This window comes from Athene noctua, chromosome 16 (assembly GCF_965140245.1).
Source record: "Athene noctua chromosome 16, bAthNoc1.hap1.1, whole genome shotgun sequence".
NCBI classification, from domain to species: domain Eukaryota; kingdom Metazoa; phylum Chordata; class Aves; order Strigiformes; family Strigidae; genus Athene; species Athene noctua.
The window spans coordinates 9200352-9212701 of NC_134052.1; the positions used below are offsets into that span (position 1 = coordinate 9200352).

The following is a 12350-nucleotide window of genomic DNA, read 5'->3' on the forward strand; positions in this document are numbered from 1 at the left end:
TAACAAAGTGTTTGATCTACGCTGCTCCAGTGATCATTTACAACCTGGGTATTGGGACCACATGTAAGAAAATCAAGCACCTACCTGTGTTGCCTTTTATCTTCCAAGTGCTTCCAAGGAGTCTCAACACAGTTGAAATGTAACTATCAGGTCTGTGCTACAGACACGACAATGAAACATGGCTGGAGAGCCACAAAACAGCAATGCCAGTGTTAAAATTCCAAGTATCTAGGTTTTCAATTTATTGTTCTCAATGAATGTTCTGCAGTGATCTAATGTAGTAAAAAAACTTCATGCTTACTTCTAATTTATATAAAAATAGGTGTGCTTGGTGATTTGGAACTGGGTCTTGTCAGCTCCTTAAATGACCTATCTGTAGGGAAGAGATAATTAACAGGTGACAAACCTGTATCACCAGAAAAGTTGGGAAAACAAGTGTAGGGAACAATAAACCCTGAAATACAACTCAGTGAATTTAGAACTTTCACTTCGTATTTCAATACAGCATGGGACTAGGAAACAAGTCTTTAATAATGCCTTTTATATCATGCATTTCTGAAGTTTCTCCTCTAACTAGAGTGTGGTCTTTTCTGACATCCACAAGTGTCAGGCACACTGTCAGACAGTTCAAAATCAAAACCCAGATTTTAAAACCAAGATATTTGGAAGGTTTTTTTGTTTTAAAAGAACATTAATTTAGAAACATGGATTAGGAAGGCAGAAGAAATATGGATCTTCAAACATACTATTTTCCGTAAATAATGAAGACAGTGATACTTGAGCAGTCAAGTTTAAACAACCCCTATTTCAACAAAAAACAAAGGTCACATTTTCATGGACAATCTGTATGACTGTACTTGTGAGTTATGACTGCATTTTCCTACTTGTCATGGTAAAACAGAGAGCCTTACAGTGTACATAGAGTACATACTACACAGAGGGAAAGAGTGGGGAGCACCCCCACATACAGAAAATAAAGTCTGTACAAGCTGAAAATTTCAAACACGAGGCCTATTCAGAAAGTGGCTCTAATTATATAATTTCTGTAAGTTTTCCAAGCATGTTTCTAGCACATAAAGCAATAATTCAAAGTCTCCCGCTAGCAAATACTGTGAAATTTAACTTGACTGTGATTCCCCAAGAGGGAATCTCAGAGCTAATTTTGGTAACAGTCTCTTTTCAGTCTTCCTGTATGTTAACAATTGTCTTTGGGATGCTGCCTGGCTGTCAAACGATCTCTGATTTTTGCAGATCCAGGCACCTACAGACCAGTGTATTTTCCCAAGTTGAGAATCTGTTCTTTAACTAGCTACTTAGGTAGTAAAGATATTATTAGCTACCACTACAAGAATGTTCACCAGATAGGACTATAATATTGCATATTTCAAAATACAGCCTAGAATTCATTCATTATAGAAATTAATTCATTACAGAATTCATTCATTATAGAAATTAATTCATTACAGAATTCATTCATTATAGAAATGTGCATCATACAATGGTAAATTATTATCTCATTGTGATCCAATCTGAATTTATGATAGTGTTTCAGACCTTGAATTAGAATCTTTTTTAAAATGGAATGAATTCCTATCTTTTCCTTTTTCTCCTTTAACTTGAAAAGTACAGAGCCAAAATGTAATGCACTTTTACCACCCATGCAACTACAAACAGGCAGCATCAAAATAAAAACAAAATTTAAGTAGTGTTTGTAAAAAATATATTTGCAGTTGTTTTGTTCTTTAAAACACAGGTGCCTCTGACAGAGATCACTGTGCCATATATATACTGTGCAACAGTGTTCTTGCTAATAAAGTTTGTTATTACTGATGGACGGACAAAATTATTTTGTTTTCTAAAAACGATCACCTGGTCTTCTGCATAAGCATTTTAAGTACCAGGTGCTAGCAACCTCTACAGATACTAAGGAACAGCCTCCTTAAAGTTTACCAGGGCTGCATTAGACCCAGCAGAAGAGGTTGCTTACAGATTCACAATCAACCAGGTGCAGTTAATGCATACATAGCATGTAATTGAAACAGACTTCATTAAAAAATATACTTTAGAATGGCTTGGACTATTACCTCTTTGTGTGTGCATGAAAACAAGTCTGCTGGGAAAGTAATTCATTATAAGGTGACTCTTCCTTATTTCAGCCAGCACAATACAAGAATCATATTCTGGGAAGCTTACTGCTTGGTGAAAATTGTCAACAGCTGCTTCGATGCTCAGATTTTACAAAGAACACAGCCTCCAATTTCATTAAAGGCACACAAAGACACACATGCTCTTTTCCACATACAACATGTTATGTTTCCATGTACAAACAAGTAAAATGTGTAAGTGGAGGTATCTGGCTCTGTAGGACAAATCCTGCATTCACATTTCCTATGCATTTCTGATTAATTCAGCACTACCACTGAGACTGACATTTGGTTAGTAACAGTACTTTGTAACTAATCCGGTATGGAGTCTGCTGGACACAGCAAAGCTGTATGGGCTCCACTTTGAATGATAGAATATGTCTGCTTTGGGGCTTCTGTGTGAGAGGATGAAGAAAAGATAGGAGGAGGGGGAGCTGAAGTGGACACTGTTATACTCTGACCTCCGTCACTAACCACTGTCACTTCTGTTGCTCCTTCTTGTATCAAAGCATTAAGGCCTTCTAAGTCAGAGCAGCTGATTCCAGAGCTGGTGATGAAAGCTTGGTTTGCTGAAGCCTCATGACTGCTGACAGGAGCAGCAGGAATCAGAGTCTGATGTAAAGCGCTTCCATCGCTTTGGTCATGGGTCGTGAGAAGAACTGCTGATTGTGCCACAGGCCCTGCTTCGCTTTGCGATATGGGAGGCGGAGGTGGTGCCAACAGACTGACTTGGCCCAGCAGCTGCAAGCGGCTGTTGGCTGAGAGGTCCTCCTGATTCTGGCTAACCAGCGTAGGAGGCACGACATTCACTGATGCAGCCTGAACGATACTGTTAGTCTGAGGGACCTGGTGACCCACAATGATCTTGACCCTTCCCTCATTGTATGGAGAAACCTGAGCAGCCTGAAGTGGGACTTGGAGGTGACTGACAGTAATTGGGGCACTGGTCTGCCGACTGGGATCCATCTGGAGCTGCAGAACAGCCAGTTCGTTATTTTTAGATCCATTATACATACTGTGCTGCTTCTTATGACTCCTAAGAGAATCTTCTCGGACAAAGGAAGCATCACACAGGTCACACTTAAATGCTTTCTTGGCATCCAGTTTGGCAACTTGCCTGGAGCCACCTTGCTTTGGCCTATCTCCTTCCTTCTGCTCTACAGTTTGCTTCTTGGTCTTGACTTTGTCACCATGAGCTTTCCTCACATGAGTTGTCAGGTTGCTTCGCTGCTTGGTATCAAAGCTGCAGAATTCACATTTGAAAGGACGATCTTTGCAGTGAATTCGCTCGTGCACCTTCAGAGCTGCCTTGTTGGAGCAAGAGTAGTTGCACTCTGAGCACTTCACTGGTTGTTCGGGCTGATGAGTTCTTATGTGGTGCCGAAGGCTTGTTTTGTTTCCACATTGAAATTCACACTCCGGACACTTGAGAGTATTTTCCATGCTGTGCTTGATACGAATGTGTGATTTCAAGTTTCCTTTCATGGCACACCGGACCTCACAGAACTCACATTTGTAAGGTTTCTCACCAGAATGCACACGCATGTGCCTCTTCAAGTCTGAGTTGATTTTAAATTTAGCAGGACACATCTGACATTGGAAAGGAGCATCTCCTGTCAACAAAAAACACAGTTCAAATTACAGATGAGACACCAAGATCCACTGGAGAGACCAATGTTGGAGTGAATTACATACAGTTGACTTGTTCTAAATACTTGTGAACTCCCAACATATTTTCAAGATGTAGAGAACTTTAATGGCACAGTATTTATCACCTGGTCTGATGTATTTCTGTGCAAACATGAGCACACTTGCCCATATCTGTTGTTCTTCATGCCTGCATCTTACCCATTTTTAGCTCATTTTGTGTGTAAAACTGTTCAGTGTGCTCCAGAGAAATTTCTCTTTTGTTTCTCTTTAGCAACAGTGTATCTCAACTAGGTTTAAAATGAATAAATACTGTAACTTTAACAGCTGCTATATTTTTGAAGTCTAAGAAAACAACATAAACACATTCATCATCTCAGGTTTATACTACCAGCTTTACATGGAGGCTTGTAGGTTAATGTTAAGTGTAGGTAAATGGTAAACTACTGCAGAAACAATGTCTAACAGGCACCAGTCTTACTGATCAACCATATATTCCTCCCTGCCCTTCATGTACATTTGTTCAGATGGTGAGTTAGATTATCTGACAAGAAAAACTGATTACTTTTTTTTGGCTGTTCATGTGGTGGGGCACAAAGGCAGTGGAAACTTGTTTAGCACATAGGGAGATGCAGGGACAGAAGTCCATAGCTACGTCAGTGTCAGGTGACTGCACAGCCATGGCATTACTACAGTTGTAGGAAAAAAAAAAAAAGGATCACACCTACATAAATGCAACTGGAAAAGCCAAATGTGAGCCTAATGAAACATGCATGCAAGTATGTGACTCTAGGGAAATGTACTTACACAAAGAAGTAACATTAAGCTTTTGTTTTACTGGCATTATGGCAACCAAGAAAGCGGTATTTGCAGCATGTATCATGCCTAATCATGTTCCACAGAACATCTAATATCAGTTTGTATTCACACTGTATCAGTTTGTATTAATACAAACAGGTATAAAAAAATATTCATAAATCCTTTTTTTTTTTTTTTGAGAGCAATACTGATCCAGAAACCTAACAATAGTAGTTGAAAGTTAGGTCAACCATGAAAAATAAACACACTCATCTGCAAGATCTCTGTAAGCCTATTTATGTCAGACTACCTACACGAATAACTATCTGAGTTGCCTGAATCTAAACCACTACTTTGCATTTTCTTTATTTGCGGGTTTGTATCACAACATACATGACCAAATAAAGCTGTAGCTCTGTTTAGTCCATAATGAATTCCAGGGTACAGACCAGTGGCTCAGTTCTGAAGCCATTAAAAAGGGATCCAAAGCAAACCTACAAACCCAACTAAATAACTCCTCTTTTTTTTTTTCCTTTTGATCTAAATATGTAGCTCTCTAAAATACCTCAGCATGAAATCTTTATGTAAGTATTATTTTGAAAAAGGGAAAGAATTGCATTATTAGGTTCTAAGACACCCTTGGTGGGGGAAGGAAAAAAGAGAGCGTACTTAGTTCAGCAAGCATTTATCTTCTTTAATAATCAAACTGCAAATGGCTGATTTATAAGTTAATATTTTATAGAGTTTGTGATAGCTGTATAATTTTGCATAATTTGCTTATCCAGCTACATGTCATAGGTTTAGCTGCATATTTTTCAAATCAAGTTTTGGCCTACTGTGCTAATCCATGTATCTGTTTAATAATTGAGATACATGGTGCATTATCTATATTAAACAGATTTTATTAATGAAGATGCACTGTTTGTTCATCGAGTTTATTTTACAGGCTCAGCCACACACTCAGCTACTGAATTTTATCTACTTTGCTAATGAAGGCATGGTACATATTTCAATGACTTAATTTCTGCATACAGGGTAACACAATATATGAAAAAGAACTAGTAATTTTACTGAATATAGCAAAGTATGTCAGTTCCATTTATTTAAAGAGTAGTCTATTACTTACATTTCTTTACATTTCTGTCCATACATAATTGACACGGACAGAATATAGCTTAAAAAAAAAAGTGTCTGATCCTGGAATTATTGTAAGAGTAGTTTTACTCAAATTAAGAGGAAACTGATCTTCAGATGACTAGTTCAACAAGTGATGCTTTGTAGATGATCTCACTCTGAGCAATGTGGATTACACTCATCTTCTAGAGAATGACTCATTTAATTCCAGTAAGCAATATATTCTACATACCAGATTTACTTTTCACCTAAAATTGTCTGTGTGTAACAGCTTTGTAACCTAACAAGGATGAAATGATTACTTTTGAAATTCTTGTGCCTCCTTTCAGCAAATCAAAAAAAAAAAAAAGTAATTTTATAAAAGCCGATTTATTTTGCAGAAATGGAAGACACAACAAAACTTAAGACTTGAATTTTAGCATAATTCAGTTGCTTAAGATGCAACAGACTGATCTGTCAAAAAGAAAGTAGGTAGCCTAAAAACCCTTCACAACTATTGCAATACTTAATGCCACAAAAATCTTAACTCTCTTGGAAATACAAGAGAACCATGATCATTCATATGTTCTCCCACAACCAAATTCAGAGCATACCTGCCCACATACATAAATGCACAAGCATGCATGCTCTTATATGACACAGAAAAAATGCAATACCATATTCTGACTAGTGTGTTTAGTAACAGGTAACTTCTCATAACAATCCATGCTATTTTGACTGACCATCACATCATCTCATACAGTAATAGAATGGGGAAACTCGTAAAACAACTGCCTGACAGTCCTGCCTATTCCATCACAGCAGATTTGTGAAGTATAAAAGATGCTTTTCTGCTAGAGACAGATTGGTTTAACCCTCCCCTCCTTCACAATGCACAAGGGATTTATTTCTTTTATGTACTCAAAATAAATCCCATCTTGCACACATCTGAACTAATGTTGTTTAGTACTTGAATTCAGAATCGGATGTAGGATAGGTTCAAAGCTAATCTAGTCATCACTGAACCATAACCACCTTGGAGCTAAAATTCACAGAACTAATCAAATGTATAAAAGAAGACAACACAGAAACTAATCCAGTACTCTAGATTAGGTGAAAAACAACATACAAAGACAACTGTACAAAGACAACTCTACAGCAGTATCTTTACAGCAAATCTCTTCCAGGAACAATCTATAGAAGAGAAATCTGATTAAAATGAAACTTTGGCAAATAATGCAAATATAAAATGTTTATAAGCCTGGAGGCTAAAGCTTTCTATCCAGAGAGCAAAAATGATACAAGAAGAACATAGTTCCAGCTGCTTATATGACACTGTTATGTCCATCAGTCTGCACAATGGTACTCCAAAGAAAGGTCAAAAAAGATGTAACTTAAATTGCTAATTACTTGCTAATTTACCGATTCAAGAAAAATTAAATTATGCAGCTGAGGTTTGCATTGATAGAACTAGTTCAATTATAAAGTAATTTCAGTGTTTCTGATATAGTGGACCAGATTTGAGACACACATACAGGAACCTAGATGCTCTTAATTAATCAATTGATAAATTAAATCCTTCAGTTCTACTGGTTTGAGAACATCTAATAAGTTTCCAAATCAATTTAGAAGAAAATCTACCAAGAGTCAGACCTGTCTTCCAATTGCTTCCAGGTATTTTCAGCAGAGCTGTATTGCCCTACTAGAGTCTATGCCCAAGAAATTCACAGAAGCCAGATGCCTTGGTGCTTCCGAGAATTCAAACAGGCCCTTTCTGGCATCTGGACACCTGCATACCTTTTAAAATCTTCCCTATGACCTTCAAACCTTTACAGATCTGAATTTTAGTATAAACTTACCCGTGTGGGATCTGAGATGTACAGTGAGCTGGCTAGAGTTGCGGCTTGCATAAGGACAGATCTGGCATTTAAAAGGACGCTCGTTGGAGTGAATGCGCTGGTGCTTGTTGAGACTGCTGCTGTCCGCAGCTGCATAGTCACAGTGTTTACATTTGTAAGGCTTCACCCCAGTATGAGAACGCATGTGCATCTTCAGCTTATCTTTACGACTAAAACATTTGCTACAAACTTCACATTTATGGGGCTTGTCTCCTGAAACAAACAGAAGAGCATCAACATGTCAAGAATTTTTGCACCATACGAATGTTGTTGCAATAAAAAACCAACCCCCCACACTAAACAACAGAAACGGGACTAGTTTTCAAAATCTGGACATTGGATTTCAGTCACCATCCTATCAGCTAAGAACTCTGCATGCAAGGCTGCATGCAAAAGTGCAACAAATTTCTGCAGAACTTTCTCACTTTACAGCTCTGAAATTGCGGTTTAGGGGGAAGGGAGGTGAAATGCTGGAATCATTGTTCCATATGAAGAACAAACTAGGTTTATGCACTACCACCAGACTGCACCCTGATAAGTACATGGTCTGCACCTCAGAAGTTTAACTGTGCCTTAAATCAATGTACAGTGCTCACGGGTTTCATAGCTGTGAGTGGTACTGTCCGTAGTTGGACAAGGCTTACCCAAAAAGGGCAATTCGCCAGGCACAGAGAACTTCGACATTAGAACGTACAGACATACGTGTACCTTCTATCTAATTTGTCTACAGACACTTTATTTTGTAGAAATATACCTTTTGGTAAAAAGCCAAAAGGAGGAAGTCAACCAAAAGTAAAATATAGCAACTATATAAACCTGTGTGTGTTCGCAGATGACGTTCCATATCCTTCATACCATAGGAAGTCTTGAACTGGCAACCTGAAAATGGTAAGATTAAGATCATTGAATTAAAGAAAAATCTAACAAGACAACAAAAATATACTACCATATTCTGGTCATTTTGTTTATTTTCAAGCACATTTTCTTTAAAATTAAGTATTAACAGAAAACAAATTCCTCATCTTGTTTACTCACATCTACTTAAAACAGTGACCAGCTTCACCTAAGAGGGAATTCACTTTCTACATTACTGTTTTCTGTAAGCTTTGAAACAAATTCTCTGGAATCTCTGCCCAGGATTTGAGATGGTCTTTACAGTACACAGGGGATGCTGGGGGAACTAATTAATTCTACATATGACTTCAAGTTAGTGCAACTGGAAACTCGGGTAACGACTCACCATTCAGGAATTCTGTCCAGGTGAAAAGTGTTACAGTTTCAGAGCACAGAAATGAATGCTAAGAATTTGAAATGTGCCTTTCAGTTGAAGGCAAGCCTGCAAAGACAGACTGTAGCTTCTGCTACATGACTACTCATCTACATGGCTGTCTCTGCACATGTTTTCTGCATATTGCATGGGTTTTGCTCATAAAGGTCTCCAGATACTTCAGTTCAATCCATCTTTATAGAAATGCTCACTGACCAAACATATAATGCAAAGTACATGTATATTTCTTATGTACAACAATGGCAGCTCTTACATTGCTACAGGTGTGGGCAGAGGACAATGTCTACACACAAACCCCCTGCAGCATCACCAGTGTACCACAGTATGGGAAAACAGTCTACAGACATGTGGAATCAACACCAAAACTACTGGCATCAGTGGTCGTACATCACACCCTCAGTACATAGGTTGCCTTCCAGGTTCAGCATGTCTTAACTGCTTAAGTCAGACAGAGCTATCGTGCATATCCCTATACAAAACCTATCAATTTTAAAATGAAAAGGAGGAAGGTACAGTCCACACCTTACCTGGATAGCAACAGTTTAGTTTCTTCTGTGGAAGTGAGGAAGTGGATTTTCTTGAACGTGCTTTTGGTGGTGTAGAGACGACAGCAGCAGTTGGAGGCTCACTGCTTTCACTGGGCAGGTATGTTTGATAGCCATGCTCAAAAACAAACTCTGGTGCAGAAACTAAACACATAAAAGAGCTCAATTTGAGAACATTACCTTCTCCAATAAGAAAAATCTATTTTCTAGTTCCATTAATTATGTCTCTATTCTGTGTTTTCCAGCAACATTCCTGTTCCTGGGTTCCTATTCACCTGGGGGAGGGGGCAAAGGACAAGGGCTTTTCTCTCCCTTGCTAGCCTATCACTGAAAAGTCTGTCAAGACACGATGAGCCACACTGAACTTCATACAACCCTAGGTAGGCCCACCTGTCTCCCTCTGAATCTATCTGACTGCACTGCTCAGCTTCTTCAGAACTTCAGTTTCTTTTGATGCCTGTTCAGGTCTTACATTAATAAAGGTATGTTTCTTTTTCAACATTGGTTGTGCTACAGCCCAAGTAAAAAAAAAATCGAATTATTTATATGGCAAATGTTGTCTAACAGGCACCATGTAAACATTTTTTTTTTTTTTAAATTGTTAAAAAAGTCTAGCGTCTTTCAACTACACTGCTTTTAGCTGTTACTCACAAAAATAACAGGTAAAACTACCTCAGCCAAAGTAGCAGCTTTTAAATCAATTAAACAACACTATAGCCCAAAAGGGCACAAGGATATAACTGCCCTCATTTTAAAGATGAGTAAATATGAAGCAGAAAAATGACTCATCCAAAACCCACACTGAGTTGAAGGATTATAATACAAAAATTCCTGGAAGTGAGCCCTGAATTCAGTTTGTTTCACTGCTCTTCCAGATTCTCTGCCCTAATCTGTCTATCCAAATTAAAATCAAGTAATTTGGATTTAGTAAGATCCCAGACCAAAATAAAATAAAGTAAAACTATATATAGAAGGGCAAATCTTCACCCATGGAACAAAACTCTAGTTTTATTTAAATATCTGCAGGACCAGGACCTCACTTGAGCCTTCACATAGGCAGAAATTTTGAGTAATATTTTTCCTGCCAATTAGTTGTGGGAGCAATGTTAGGGAATGCAGTGTTCTCACATAAAAAGGCCTGGATTGGTGCCTGACAGCAATTCTGTGTCTGTTTTTCATCAAGAGCGCTCTTAAAAAAATAAAATGCACTGTAATTTGATTATTTTTCATAAGTATTGACAATTTTAATTAGTTTGCATAAGTTGGTTATACAACACGTTAGACTTGAGCAATTCTCTAGGTGAGCTTGCATCTCAATTAGCAAATTAAGTAACTGTTGTTGTACCAAAACCAAGAAGGCAGCACACCACTTAATCTTCTTCCTTTGCTTGTAGGTATGTGACGACTAATATGAAAATTGTTGTTTTAAGCTTAGTGTGATGGGGACACACGAGCAGAGGGCTATGTAACGTTGGCACTTCGCACCCATCGAGTGCTTTCCAGCTCCTGGTATGCAACGCCACGATACCTGTGATGGTTTGGGTCTCTGAAGCGATGGTCCTGGTTGTGGTTTGTGCCTGTGTCGACGGCACCGTTTCTTCTGACACAAACTGGACCGTACTGGTGGCGCCGGCCGTTGCACTAGTGAGCTGGCAACCGCTCTGCTTGTGCCCAACGAAGGCATCGAGGTTATTGAACTGCTGCTTGCAGATGCCACAGATGTGGATGTCGGGGGTGAGCTCCACCAGCACTGTGGTGCCGCCGGGAACTGTGGAAACAGGAGCACGGTCATGAGCTCGTCCTGAGAAAATGGACGCGGGTGAAAGTGCTCGCACTGACACAGCGCTGACTGCGCGCCCGGCCGCGGGGGAGCCCCCTCGGGCCCGGCCCTGCCTGGGGCTGCGGCGGGAGGGGGGGACCCTGCCTGGGGCGCGGCGGGACCCCGGGGCGGGGCTGCGGGGAGAACGGGCCGCCCGCGACCCCGCCGCGCTGAAGGCACTCGCCCATCGGCCGCGGCCTCGCTGCACTGAGCTCGCCCGGGGCCGCCCGCCCGGGGCCCCCCGCCCGGGGCCGCCCAGCCCGGCGCTCCCGGCGGCCCGCAGCCCCCTCACCGCCTGTGCGGGCCGCGGAGCTCACCCAGATTCCCGGGTTCCCCCCCCAGCCAGGTTCCCGGGCTCCGCTCCCGCCCGTTTCTTGCGCTACTCAGGTTTCGGGGCCTGGCCAGGCCCCGGCTCCAGTCGGCTTCCGCCGCGCGGGCCCCGGAGCGCGCATACCCCGCTGGCGCGCAGCGGCACTTACACTGCACGGGGCCGGGGAAGGCCGGCGCCGCCCCCCCGCCGCCGCCGCCGCCGCCGGGGTTCATGGCGGCAGCGAGCCCCGCACGCCGCCTCCGCCACCTGCCAGGGGCTTATTACCGACGGGGAAACCTCTCCCCCCGCGCCTCTCGGCCGCCGAGCGGGGGCGGATGTGGAGGAGCCGAGCATGCTCAGTGGCAGCGGCGAGGCTGCGGCTGCCCTCACCGGCCGCCCGGCCCCGCGCTCCCGCCGCGGCCGGCCCCCTCCTCGCTGCCCCCGGTTTCTCCCAGCCGCGCGGGCAGGCCCGTCTCTGACACGCCAGGCCGCCATTCTTAAACCCCGTGACCGCCAGCGCGAGGCCTGCGCCTTCCGTGAGCGGGCAAGCGCCCCGTGTTGCGCCTTCGCGGCGCCCGGGGGTGGCTGCTCCGGGCCGGCGCTGAGGCGGCCGTGCTGCCCCGCCAGGGCCGTGCCGCGGGGCGAGGCCTCACGCTACTTCCACCCGCCTTCCCACAGAGGCCTGAAGAGTAAATTTGAGCTTTAATTTGTCTAGCAGTGCTTGCAGGAGTTTGGCAACGAGTTAGGGCTGACACAGGGATTAAATCTTGCCGTAGTAGAAGCGGTGA

At 42.0% G+C, this 12350-nt stretch overlaps 1 protein-coding gene across 1 annotated transcript; it reads right to left on the reverse strand.

Annotated features, from left to right (window-relative positions):
- Positions 1-309: 309 nt before the first annotated feature.
- Positions 310-11853, reverse strand: ZFP64 (ZFP64 zinc finger protein). The gene is made up of 6 exons (XM_074920061.1): positions 11732-11853; positions 10962-11201; positions 9416-9577; positions 8417-8479; positions 7562-7813; positions 310-3757 (listed from the first exon to the last, which is right to left on the reverse strand). The coding sequence occupies exons 1-6, from the start codon at positions 11793-11795 to the stop codon at positions 2457-2459; spliced, it is 2082 nt and encodes a 693-aa protein (XP_074776162.1). The 5' UTR covers positions 11796-11853; the 3' UTR covers positions 310-2456.
- Positions 11854-12350: the final 497 nt, after the last annotated feature.